Here is a 13,908-nt window from a genome sequence, read left to right on the forward strand (position 1 = left end):
AAGTCCCACACTTACAATTTCATAAAGGAATCTCCAACCATGCTCAAAATCCACATAAGGGTGACCTAAGACTTTTCAGTACCGCAGAGAGGATGCTTCGTTATAAGTACTTCAACTTGCGTATTACTTTTGCCATTCACCAAGAACAGTCGTTATGCACCATTCATTTCAAAAAAAAAAAAAAAAAAAGGGAATATTATATGTATGTTCCAAACAATTTCTAAAGAAATATTGCAATATTGATAGTAATGTTTTGGAGTTTTGCTTTACAATAAAATTTTAGGACCACGCAATATTGGGCTCTGGGACGGCCATGAACCTCATGAGAGCCAATATTTTACAAAATGCATGAAGACAAAGAGCATTAGTATAGAAGAAATGAATAATCTAAGCTAGCTACTCTATTTGGAAGAGCTTTAATTTAGTAAAAGACATGATATGGTGGGGTCGAACCAAAAGATTGGCAATATTTGGATGGAACTCTAATAACCCCATAAGTCCAATCAACAAAAAAGATTTTTAATGTGACCTATTGGAGGGCAACCCATCTAAAAATTGACTAAGTAATTATGAAGTCATGTGGACCAAAGCCATCATTGGGTTTTATCATTAATGTTTTAGAAACTCAGAAGAAAGCTCATACACATAGCTACAAGCTTCTCTATATGAGGCAGCCTTTCTCATTCGGAGGCCACAAGAGCGTCCATGCTGATTAGCGTTGGCAGCACATATATAAGCACTCTATCTAGAGCTCTCAACTACTACTTCTCACTGATTATATATCTAAAGTTAATGACCATATACTTGTTACAAAATGAGATGTATCCATCCATTAGGTAGAATAGATATTTGGACATATATTGGGAATTCAATAGGAAAGTCTAGTATTTCATTGAATTGTCTAAACAAAGAAAATCGCACCAACCGTACATGCATGCTGTCATTTATCTCAGCATAAATTCAATCTTTATGCATGTTTGTCTGGTGCCTTTTTAAGGTGGGTTTGACAATGCTTTTGGAGTTTTTAACAACTGCTTCCAAAAGAAAATTAATGCATGTCAATTATTTGATAAAAAATTAAAAAATGTTCTCGTAAAAAATAAGTAATAAAGATATTTTTAAAAGAAACATTAAAGTTGGTGCTTCTTCAAATAAGTGCTTTAAGATTTTGAAAATAGGTATTAAATGTATTAATTAAAATATAAAAATACAATAACATTAATATAAAAGTGCACTCCGTTGTGTATAATCAAATATTTTATCACTTATTTAAAAAAATACTTATTAACAAAAATACTACAAAAATAAGTGCTTATAAAAAGGTACCTCCAAACATACCCTTAATCTGATATACATATATATACACTAACACATAGATAACGATGACTTGCCACATTAGAATTATATCATAAGATTCTCCCAACATCTTCATATATGTAGTTTTTTTTTTTTTTTTCTGTATATTGTTGGTGATAGGAAAAAAAATAATTGTAGATATATATATATATATATATATCTCAAATCATATCAGTTGATCTCATAATAAATTATGACCTCTTTTTATCAATCTTAAAATTGCTTAGAATGTCAAGATTTAAAAAAAAAAAAAAAAAATCCAGATTGCAATGCCATTATCCACTTGTGCAACTAGTTTTTTAAATGAGAAATTAAAATGGCACTCATAACAATATCACTAAAAAATTCTCATTTTATATTGAAAAACTACTTAAATTATAAATATACATATGTATCATAGTTTTCCTATTCAAATATCTGGATTTTAATAAAACAAAATTCAAATATCATATATATGTATTCCTATCGATGAAGTGGTTTAGCTTGGTTGACGAACGCCATTATCCACGTCAAAGGTGGCGCAGATTTGAATCACTGGACCGGGGCATAGGGATAGTGAAAAAGAAAAAAAGAAAAAAGAAAAAAAAAAGGATTAAAAAAGCAACATGTGATAGGTATAGAATGTGGGTTAAAAAAACAATGCATGTGATAGGTGTATTATGGGCAGGACCTTAGGGAACAATCGTTTTCGTTGCAACTACATGCATGCAGCCCATACTCAGTTTCCCTTAGCTAGCTTAAATGTTATCGTTGAAAAATATAAAATAATAAAAAATGAAAATGTATGAAAAAAATTGATAAAATCCTGATGATTTAGAGCTCGATGATCATTATAAACAAATTGAAACTCTTTGGTGAGCGATTTCACGGGCCATTCCTTAATTTATTCTTATACATGTTTATTGAATTGAAGTTTTTTGATATCAATGAATAATACAAACATGAAGATGATGAGTAGTACTATTACTACTACACTACCATCTGCATCCACATTCGACAGGCATTTGGCAACATGGCATGCAGAAGATATGTGAATTTGATTCTCTGACTATGCTTGCATGCTCGAGAGTCGCTGTACCCTCTATCAGTGACTGAAAAATATGTAAAATAAGAATCGAGTTCTTTGTTAAATGAGGACCACTGTTTTTACTCTTTCAGGTCCAGCCATATCTTTATCTTTATACTCACAACAGTACCATGTTCTTTTTGATTGGACCAAAAGTGGGTCATTTTTCTTGTAGCTGATCATATTTTAAATTTGAATTAATTACTGCTAATTAATACAAGTAGTTAATATAATAAACATCATATATTCATAAGCAAATATTTATATATTGTATATCTTTTTTAGGCGGTGTGTGTGTGTGTATATATATATATATATATATGTATATAAATAATGCTAAAAGTACTAAACAAAATCAATCAAAATTTATCCAAATGTTTTAATTTTTATTAGTTAACATGTTAATATAATTCAATTATGGATAAACGAATCTTAAAAAAAGATAAATGTAAAAGTAAATATATGTATATATATATATCAATTAAATATTAAAACAATGGATTTTGTTAGATTTATTTAAGCATCATTTCTATATATGTATATATAAAGTTTGTCACATATGTGTACAGTGTGCATCACTGTAGGATTATGACCTAAAAAGTGTCTTTCTAATGGAAGGAAAATAACCCAAAAACAAACCATTGATAGGAACACAGGGGCATCCGAATCCCTCTCCATCCGCTCTCTATTGGGAAGTCATAAGTTTTGTCTTGCATAATCTATAATAAGAACCAATCGGATTGATTCAACTAAACAGATAAAATGGGAAACTAATAATGTTATGATATAAAGGTTATTGTGTTATGAGTTAGATAAGACTTTGTCTCCCTTGGTTCATCTTCCCTTGGGTCATCTTCTGGCTCCCCAATTCCCATTTCAACATAAAAAATAAAAAATAAATAAATAAATAAGAAATAAAGAAGAAAAATGTAAAGCTTGATGGTTTCAAACTTCAAAAAAGAACTTTTAGGGATTTACATATAAGCATTAGATTATATATTATCGCACTAACATGCAATTTTTTTATCTTTCTATTTTGAAAGAGATAACACCCAACATTCAGATCTAAAAATAGTATATGTTACTTAAATTATACACAGTGTTCAAAGATCGCACAATAGCTATAAATAGAAATAGAAAATGAAAATCATACGACCGGTAAATTTGGGTTACAATCAGGTGTGGCACCCAAAGATTCAGATTCAGTATCAGGCTCAATCTTCCTCATCATAAACTCAGGTCTAACAGACGGATCTTCATCATGGTATGCGTAAGCAAATCCGCCATGCCTCGTCATATCCATTCCCGCCATCTCATCATCTCTCGAGATTCTCAACAGCTTCAGTTTATGCATAACATAGAAAAGAGGTCCCATGGTGGCCGTGACCCACCCGGAAATCACCAACACCTGAATCACTTGCGCAGCCAACAATCTTCCGCCACCTCCCATCAACAATCCGTACGGCCTCCTCCCTGTCACCGAGTAAACCTCTCTGACGTACTCTTCCTTCGCGAACAACCCCGTGAAGAGTAGCCCCCACGCGCCGCACCCTCCGTGAAGCTGCGCTGCCTCTAGAGGGTCGTCGTATTTTAGCTTCTCTGCGGCCTTGTTGCACCCGATCAGAACCCATGCCGCCACGAAACCGCAGATGATTGCAGCCCACGGTTCCACCACTGAGCAACCGGAGGTGATTGCAGCAAAACCCCCTAACAAACCGTTGCAAACATCGATGACGTTCCAGTGACCGGCCAATAATCTCTTGCTGAATAAGGTAGTAAGAGCCGCCGTGCACCCGGCCAATGTTGTTGTGACAGCTGTCCTTCCGATTGCACTCCATTGACCGTAGTAGCTTCGACCGTCATCGTACGTCTTCAAGATTGTGAGAAACGAACCCGGGTTGAACCCGTACCACCCGAACCAGAGCAAGAATGAGCCGAGAACGACTAATGATGCGCTATGACCACGTAAAGCTACTGATCGACCGCTCCGGTCGAACCGGCCGATACGTGGTCCTTCGACTAAGGCACCCCATAAACCGGCTATCCCACCGACCATGTGAACGACACCCGACCCGGCAAAGTCTATCACACCCGACCCGAATAATAGGTTGTCTGATCGGGTCGGACTGGCCCACCCGTCAGGAGACCAAAACCAGTGGGAAACAATCGGGTAGACGAAGCCGGTTAAGAAGGAAGAGTATACAAGGTAAGCCACGAATTGAGTTCGCTCGGCTATGGAGCCGCTGGTAATACCGGCTGCTGCTATGGCGAAAGCCCATTGGTAGAGAAAGAAGCTGTAGTCTCCAGAGGGAGAGGGATAGGTTTTGAGGCCGAAGAAATGGCGGCCAATGAAGCCGTTGGAAGGCGAGCCGAAAGCGAAGGCGAAGCCGAAGAGGTAGTAAGAAAGGCCACCAGCGGCGGCGTCGAGGACGTTGGTGAGCATGATGTTCATGGTGTTTTTGGCTCGGACAGAGCCGGCGCAAAGCATAGCAAATCCGAGCTGCATGGCGAAGACGAGGTAAGCGGAGAAGAGAAGATAGGTGTTGTCGACGGCGTAGGAAGTGTCGGCGAATTTGTTGGCGATTGCATTGAAGCGTGTGCAGAGGAAGTCTGCTATGGCGGTTGAGTTGGCGGTGGCTGTGGTTGTGCCGAAGAGAGGGACAAGGTCGGAGGCTGAGCAAGTAAGAGAGGCCATGGTGGTGGAAACTGGAATGCTGAAGAGAAGACAAGAGAAGAGAAGATGGAATAGATTCTTGTGGTTGGTTGTGTTGGTGTTTATAATTATAGAGAGAAAAAGGGAACTTGTGGGCTTTATTACTTGCTAGCTTTGTGTGTCTTTTGGATTATCAACCAAAAAAGAATAACGTGGACATCATTCAACGAAAATGACATTTTTTTCTCATATACACACACACATATATATATATATATATATATATATTTTTTTTTTCCCTTTTTTTTTTTTTCTCTTTCATTCTATCAAAGCTAGTCATGGACAATAATTTGACTTTTCTTTTGAAAAATAATAATATTATAAATGTATTTTATATATATGTTAGATGTCATGGACAGTTTACTTAATAAAAAAAAAAAATACAAATTACATGGCATGGACAATTTGACATTTCTTTTAGAAAATAATAATACTAAAAATATGAATGTTACATAAATAGATTCCAATAAAAATATTTTCAAATTTTTAAATTGAAAATATATAAGTTCAATTGTTTTAAAAATTTTAAATTTAATGTAGTATTATCGTGAAATATGTGAATCTAATTATTTAAAATTTTTGGATTCAACATTATATATTATTATTTATCAAATCCAATGACTCTAAATGACTAAACTCATCTATACTTGACTTTTTAAATTAAAAATGTCTTTATTAAAGTTTTATTGATATGTTACATGATTACGAGGAAGCTATACTCGACATCGTTTACAATTAATTAATGGAATGGACAAATTAAATGTTGTATGTTCAATCATGCTTACATATGATGTATATAACCCAAATACAATATTGTTTTAGAAAGTTATTAAGTTAATTAAACAATATTTATTTCTTTTAATACTAATATTTCAAAACCGTTGAAATGTAATTAGATACATCATCTCTTGATCATTTCTTCTTCTTTTTTTTTTTTTTTTTTTTCCCACTAACTTCTTTTTAAAAAGAATAGTGGGGCATGTGACAATAATATGTAACCCGCTGAAAGGATCGAAGAGAAATTTGGCTCTAAATTTTGAGCAAACGGATTAATATATTGTTTTAGTAGTTTCAAGAAGATCTTGCTCGTATAATTTAATATTGTGGAATACATACGGCCCTGGACACATATTTATATACGATTGATGTAGAAATATCTTAACCCTACCATCAAGGCCAGTTGACTTTCTGAAATAGATCTCTAATCCAGTTTATTTAAGTAAAATAGAAAACTAAAACCATACTCATAATATATATTAGCAGACATGCATTGGAAATAGGATGCAAGCGAAAATAATATTATATTTAAAGAGACCAACAAAGCAAAGCCTCCATAATGGTAGTATTTGAAGCAAATAAAATATAACTTAATTTGTAAGATGCGTGCATTAGCTTAAGTGACAATGAACGGTGCAAAAGGAACATGATGTAATACATTGGCCTCTCGGTGAAGCTGCAGTCACTGAAACCAATACAAAAATATATATTTCTGCTAATATATAATTAAGTTTGTTAATTGAATAATTAAACTTTAAGTAGAAAGTCTTATAAGAAATTAATTAATGAGAGTTGGCTGTGTGCCTCATCATCAGACTGGGACACAATTGTTTCACTGCCTTCTCGTTAGCTAAAAAACCAACAATTGAGGATTTAAAAATCCAAGAGATATTCAATTATTCATATGCTTACCCTAGTTACCGCAATTGACATGTTAACTAACACAAGAATGATATCATTAGGAAAGTGACAAGCATATAGATTCAACTTTCTTATTACAAAATTAACCTGTCACTTATTTTCATGAAGTACTGATACTCTCTAAAACTTATAGAAGTCCAGTCCTGTCTAATCTTGCAGTTTAAATTTTATACGGATCATGATAGACTTGATAGGCAATAGACTTGTACAATTACGGTCAAGTAAATTTACATACTCCTTGAAACCATAATCAGATACTTTCATTCACATCATCCTAGTTAGCAAAGCTCGTTTACAATGGTTGTGTGATACAAGAGTACAAGATTGAAAAATCGAGGTAAAGAGATGGCATTACAGCTCAATTTTCCTTCGACTTAAGCTGCCTTCCTAATAATACAAGTCCAACACTAGTAAAAGCAGACAAAATTGTTGATGAATAAAAGAGTGCAAGTAGAGCTCCCCTCAAAGACTGCAGTCAAAAGATTCCACATTTTAGTATGAAATGTTTTTGTTATACGTGGGGAAGAAAAAAGATGAAAATGAAAAATCTTATCTCCAGGCACCTTAGCTAGCAGCAAAGCATTGTCATTTGCATATTCCAACGAACTTTCTGGAATGCCTTGGATGCCCTGAGCTACTTGCCATGAAAGAATCCTATATATTAAGTAAATATAAGTCCAGCCTCTTTAATTCAAGAGAAAATAGAAATACATGATTTGTGGTTAATTACAAGATAGATACCCAAAGACAAGACCAATGACAGCACCGATGTTGGCTTTATCTGCTGTTAGTTCAAGTTGAAGATCTCCAAACTGCATTTGGCAATTACTTTGACTAATTAATGCTTAATATTAATGCATAAGTTCCCTGACTCACAACAAGCAATAATCATCTACCTTCAACATCCTGCCTTCCGTCTTTGGTTGTTCATCAGTTTCCTTGGAGTTGGAACTTGCAGATAGAAGCCTTCCAGTTGAAATCATTGCTTTCGCTATCTAAAATGGTTGAAGTATCCAATACTTCAATTTTAGAGATACATAAACGCTAGTTATATTAAATGTAAGAGACATATCAAAGAAAAAAAAAAACCAATAACAAAAAAGAAAGAAGAGAACAACACTCAAATACAACTAGTGGATGGAGGCATTTATACTTGTATCAATCCTAAAGTTTGTTACAGAGACTTGAAGAAAAATAACAAAACTTTGCTTTCTAAAGGAGAAGAAAAAATAGAAACATATTATTGAACTTCACATGCTAAAAGCATACATAAGGTTCTTTTGTTCAGAGCCATCTTAAAGGAAGCAACATGTTTGAACCTCAGACAGAAATTCATATGAAACCATATAACCTCAGACAGATATTCATATGAAACCATATAACAACTATGTTACACAATTAATGCACGTACAAATTGAATATCCCAAAAATAATACTGGAACAAAATGTTACTTATCATCTATTTAGCATTTCTCTTTCAATGGGCATTCATATGGACTACCAATCAGAGGAAAAATTTACCATCTGTTAACATTCACTTTTGTTTAAAGATAAGATTGAAGTCTAAAACCAAGCATCTGGATCTTAATATTGTTTGAAGTTTTGGACTTTATCGGTTACCAGGGATCATCCAAATTATTATCTAAAGAAAAAGAGTGGAATAAATACTCTGCATAAGGCTCAGTTAAAGAATTAATATGATGTACTCTGAAAACCATTTTTTTTTTTTTTTTAAATTTATGTTTTTGTCATGAGTTATTGCATAGAAAATAATTCCAAGAACAAAAATTGTAAATATTGGCCATGACCAAGTAATGTGGCATACCTTTTGTAATTCACCTTTGCCATACTGCCCCATTGACTGAAACCTTCTTCCAGCAGAAACCAAACGCCTGCCAAGTGCTGAAGCGACAACAAAGGACAAAAATAAGCATTAAAAAAAGCTATGAAATATATCAGATTGGAGAAAAAACGAAGACATGCAGAGACATGTGTTTCTTGCCTGATTTGGCATTGTCTGTCAAAGACTCTTCCAATCTAGGGAGCTTGCTAATCAAATTATAGGAAGTTGATGTATCAGCTACTTCCCAAGCTCGAGATAGATTTAACAATGTCTCTCCTAGCTCTTGACCACACTGTAAAAAGGAAAATTCACATTCATAATTTTCTTAGTACATTCACATTGCATTCACCCCATTTCTTTTAGTTAACAAACAGAAAAGATAGCCTTAGAGTAAATAGGTGAAGAGCAAATACAACCAAGTTTCTTTGAACCCCTCATAATAAAAACCTTTTCTTTTTCCTAATCAAATAGCTATTAGATTAATTTTATCTGGAATTAATGGAGGCAGGGCGTGAGGATATAACCAACCTCATCGAGAACAGGTCCATTTGAAAGATCAAAAGCCGCGTCATTGAGCTTGACCAAACCCAAACAACAATCACAAACTTTTTCAATTCAATTCTATTGTAACAAAAAAATTTCTGCTTCTTAAAGAACTGGGTTTTTAACAGAAAGAATTCTGCTTACATCGAGTCGAAGATCGCGAGGAAGCTGAGCAAAATAATCTTGTGGAAGATCAAAACTCTCCTGCCCTCATACAAAAAGCATAGATTATACACAAATTTAAAGAACAAGTTTTTTTAATAATATTAAAAAAAAAAAAAAAAAAAAGACTTTATATTGAAAATGGCTGCTTACAGCGAGTTCTCGGAGGAGAGATTGAGGGTCGGGTTCTAAAGACTTGGGAGAATCCGATTCGGTGAGAGCGAAGGCGACAGTGAGAGATTTGTAGAGCAGAGGCTTGTGGATGATGGTGGAAGTTTTGAGAGAGGTCGAAGAAGGGAGAGGATGGGTATTTCGGAGGAAGAGAAGGTTAGAAGAGGAAGAGAGATTGGAAGTAGATTGAAGGAGCGGAATAGAAGCCATAACGCTGAGCCGGGTCGGTGCGACTTCCAGGTTGCCACCGCTGGGAATTTTGGCAGTTTTGGAAGTTAGATTTTTTTTTTCTTTTTTTCTTTTTTTCCCTTCTATTTCTTCTAAACAATAAAAAATCTTATCCACGAATAAAATTAAGATCTCAATTGCTTGTTCCATTTTTGTCTTTTTTGCCCCACTTAAATCTAACATTAGATTGCCAAAGATATGCATCTAATTTTTGTTAATATATATGTATAAATATATATATATATATATATATTTTGTTCATATAGCCCATTTTGATTTGGCAATAACTTTTAGCGAAATTTTTACCTGCTCTTTCAAGCGCATTTTTCACTTGTAGCCATTGAAACCCTTTTATCCAAAAGAAGATAAAAAGAGATAAAACAAACCATATAACATACTGGTTTTACACCAAATTTTGTATCACATAGCGGCTCTAGGTCGACCAAGATAGCACATATTACCAACAACGGTCAATCAAGATAGCACAACCACTTTATCTTGGTCTAAGATTTTGAAACATGAAAAAAAAAAAAAAAAAAAAAGGCTACTTCTGCTAGATTTCCAATTTCAAAACGTAATTATAGAGGCGTGTCAGCTTCTAGACTAAAGAACATTAGGGTCTCTGCAAATGGTTTCAAACCCTATGTCAAAATGATTCCTCATACAAATACACCTTCACTATAAGAAAATAAAGAAAAAGGTAAACAGATTTATATATTTTTTTAAAAGTACAGAAAGTTGCCATGCTCGTTCTGGTTCATCCCATCATCGTCCAACCTTAGCAACCTTTCTTTGCTCAATTTGCTCTGTTAATGGGCATTGCATCTCTGTCCAGCTTATTGGAACCATTGTTGCACCTACAATGAACAACCAAGGTCATCATAAATCAAGGCACGATGCAATTAGTTGTGCAAGTTACATGTCCATCCATAAAAAGAATGTGTAATTGGGTAAATTACATGTTCATGCAGGATTAGAATGAAAGAACACCTCTAACACAAAAAATATTAGTATAACATCCTAACCTGCTGCACTCTCTGCAGATATAACACCTAGTTCATTCTTTGCAGTTGATAAATAGTAAGCCCTTGCATCTCCGAGGGACAGCTTATTTAAAGAATGAAGGAAAAAATTTAGTTAACCAAAATTTCAATTGCAAACTGACTCAATATGTGGAAACTAGGACACAACCGTCTCCTGAAGTGTAGGAAGAAAATCTCATATGAAATCAAATTCTAAGCCTTTCTATATGTATATGCCAAACAAAGTTCCAGCTATCCCCATCCTTCTATAATTGTTTTGAGTTCTCCTCAGTGTTATTATGTTTTGACCTCCTCAGGGTATTATGTTTTAAGCATGATGCACTAAGGAGACTTAAACCACTGTTAATGCTATATCACAAGGTAGCATGAAGATACACAGAGTCCATATGATGAATCTGAGACATACTGTGTTCCTTTTAATTTAACTTATATCATTACTTGCAACTTCACATATGATTGCATGACATGGTGCAACCGCACAGTGAAAAAGAAAATAGGAAAAAGAAACATTTCTGCATGATCTAAGCTTATCTTTATTATCTTGCGAAAAGTTTTTGAAACTGTTTCATGGTCTCAATTAAAACAATATCAGATGTCCTCACACATAGCATAAAGGATACAACAAGAGCTCTGACAATGTCACCGGGTCTAAAAGACAAGTGCATTTCCACTTTATCAATCTCCATTGCTCTGACATCTTGTTGCCTGTTTAAGGTAAACAGTTACTTGCTTTTTATGCATAATTGAAACATCAGCAAAATAGCAGGTTAAGTTGAAGTCTATTTATTCGTCTACTACATGCAACTCAGCATTTAGATGGCTGAGACAACACTATAGCAGAGAAAAAAAGGCAAGCACTTGATAATATTCACAGCAGCCAAAGTCTATTTATAAGACTACAAAAGAAATTTACTATAATTCAAACTTGCAGTTAACCTAATTATGAACTTATATGTTACATACCTAATTATGCCTGAAAACTTTTCTCGCACAGACTTGGGGCCAACACACATGATATCAGTAGATGCCATTCTAGCCATCACCTTGGTAACCTATCATAACCCGGAAATATCATAATGAGATGCATACTTATAAGTCATTTTAATTCAACCCAAACAGTAAGGTAGCCATGTAAGAATGTTTCTAGCTAAGATAATAGTAAGGATGTTAAAAATATATATTCTGCAATTTAAAGGCCATGTAGCATGACTTGATTGTGCATGAATAAAAGCCATTTTGAGTTTTCTAGTCAGAAGTTTTTGTAGCAGACTAGCATGAACCCAAATTTAAAACTTGAGTAAAGGGTAGGAAAAAATAATGTCGGAATAAGACTTTTGCAACAAATGTCAAAGTAAAATTTACATTTTTAGTAGACAGAGAAAAACCAAAAGCTAGAATTGAAGGATTAGTTCAACATTTTGTAACAGTCTTCTTCTAAGTATGATAAACAGTAGATGACAAAACAAAATTAATTTGAAAGCAACCTGCAAAAGGAATGCACAGAAAAGCAAATTGATTGGCAGCCTCCATTGAGGCTTTGAAAGAATGAAATTAAGTACTCACCACCTCGTCTAATGCAATAAACAGAAACAAAATATATACTTTCTATAATGCTTAAATTACGTTCTTACAATGACACTCTTGTGGTAATGAACCATAAGATAGATATAGAAGGATCACATGCGATGAAAACTATTTAACATTGTCAATGAGCCAATGCCTTGTAAGATCAATGGCACTAAAGCGACTAGAAATTGAAAGATGATAAAATTTAAATGCGCCACTTACTCTGGCAATGACAATTGAACCAGGCTCTGGAACGGCTCCATGGGCCTTGTGACCGGTCACTTCCACAATACGTCTCTACACAATAATAATCATCAACAATTCAACAATGAAACAATATAACACTGAAAAAAGGTATTGAAAACACCAGCATTTGGAGAAGCAATAATAAAGAGATAAGGGTGATTGATTAGTATGAGAAAAATGGTTCAGAAAATCAACAAAATTCAAAGAAAACGAACTAAAAGGCCGGTCTTTGAATTCCCAAAGAAATAAAAACAAAAGATTAACCATTAAAAAACTGAAGTAGCCAACTCGACCAAGCCAAGCAGCAATGCATTCACATTTGGGGTAGTATATGTATACTTTCAAATTCACAAATTCAATAGTAAAACTCCTACATGGCGAATGAAGCAGAGGAAAAGGAGAAAAATTTCCCCCAAACAATACACAATTACACTAATTATGCATTCAATTCATATTGGATGGCCAAAAAAGTTTTTTTTTTTTTTAAAAAAAACTTTTTATTTATGCAGTTTTATAGTTAAACCGAAAGTGTAGTTTAAGAAATAACCAAAATAATCAAATAAAGGTTCATACATGGGGGTTGGAATTTTCTGAGGAACCAAACAGGAAGCGAAGCCCAAAGGGGGCGTAAGAAGTGAAAAAAGAGAAGAAGAACCTGGTCGGGGGAGTTGGGAGGAGGAGACAGAATGCGGCGGAAACCAGTGAGAGAGGCGTAGAGAGTGCGGTTGTGAGGGGACACGTAGGCACCTCTCCCAGCTTTCAAATCAGAAGCTTTTCCAAGCACTTCTCCAGGAGTCACAACCACCTCTCTTTCTTCTTCCATTCTAAGCTTCTCTCTCTCTCTCTCTCTCTAAAACTCTTCCTTCCAGCTAACCGTTGTCGTAGCGGTGGCGGCAGCCAAATGCACAGGCACGGCCTTTTCTTTTCTTTTTCTTTTTCTTTCTGAGGAGGCCGCTCTGAGTGAAGAGGGTCACTCGCACACGGCACAAAGGCAAGTGTCGTTTTTTTTTTTTGGGAGTGAAAATCCTTTTTTCTACCCTGACATTAGCCATAAATACAAATGGCCACCATATGCTGGAAATTTTATCAAAAAACCACCCTTAACACTAAAAATTAACCAATTTGACCCGTGAAGTATCCAATTTTTAGCCTTGTTGTCATAATTATACATAGAAAATTTGCTTAAATGCTCTCGACCAATTTTTTGTATATATATATGGTTATTGATTTTCCATCCATTTTCTTTAAAACCACACTTGCCGACTTAAATATT

General features: G+C 34.6%; 1 protein-coding gene across 1 annotated transcript; it reads right to left on the reverse strand.

Moving 5' to 3' along the window:
* Positions 1-3,388: 3,388 nt before the first annotated feature.
* LOC107412282 (uncharacterized) lies at positions 3,389-13,655 on the reverse strand. The gene is made up of 16 exons (XM_048468750.2): positions 13,291-13,655; positions 12,612-12,686; positions 11,787-11,875; positions 11,444-11,528; positions 10,806-10,887; positions 10,549-10,637; positions 9,535-9,984; positions 9,364-9,423; positions 9,205-9,252; positions 8,836-8,968; positions 8,659-8,735; positions 7,730-7,828; positions 7,575-7,645; positions 7,397-7,487; positions 7,208-7,302; positions 3,389-5,136 (listed from the first exon to the last, which is right to left on the reverse strand). Exons 1-16 carry the CDS (start codon positions 13,456-13,458, stop codon positions 3,570-3,572), a joined length of 3,279 nt encoding a protein of 1,092 aa, XP_048324707.2. The 5' UTR covers positions 13,459-13,655; the 3' UTR covers positions 3,389-3,569.
* Positions 13,656-13,908: the final 253 nt, after the last annotated feature.

Source organism: Ziziphus jujuba, chromosome 10 (genome assembly GCF_031755915.1).
Source record: "Ziziphus jujuba cultivar Dongzao chromosome 10, ASM3175591v1".
Taxonomy (NCBI): Eukaryota; Viridiplantae; Streptophyta; class Magnoliopsida; order Rosales; family Rhamnaceae; genus Ziziphus; species Ziziphus jujuba.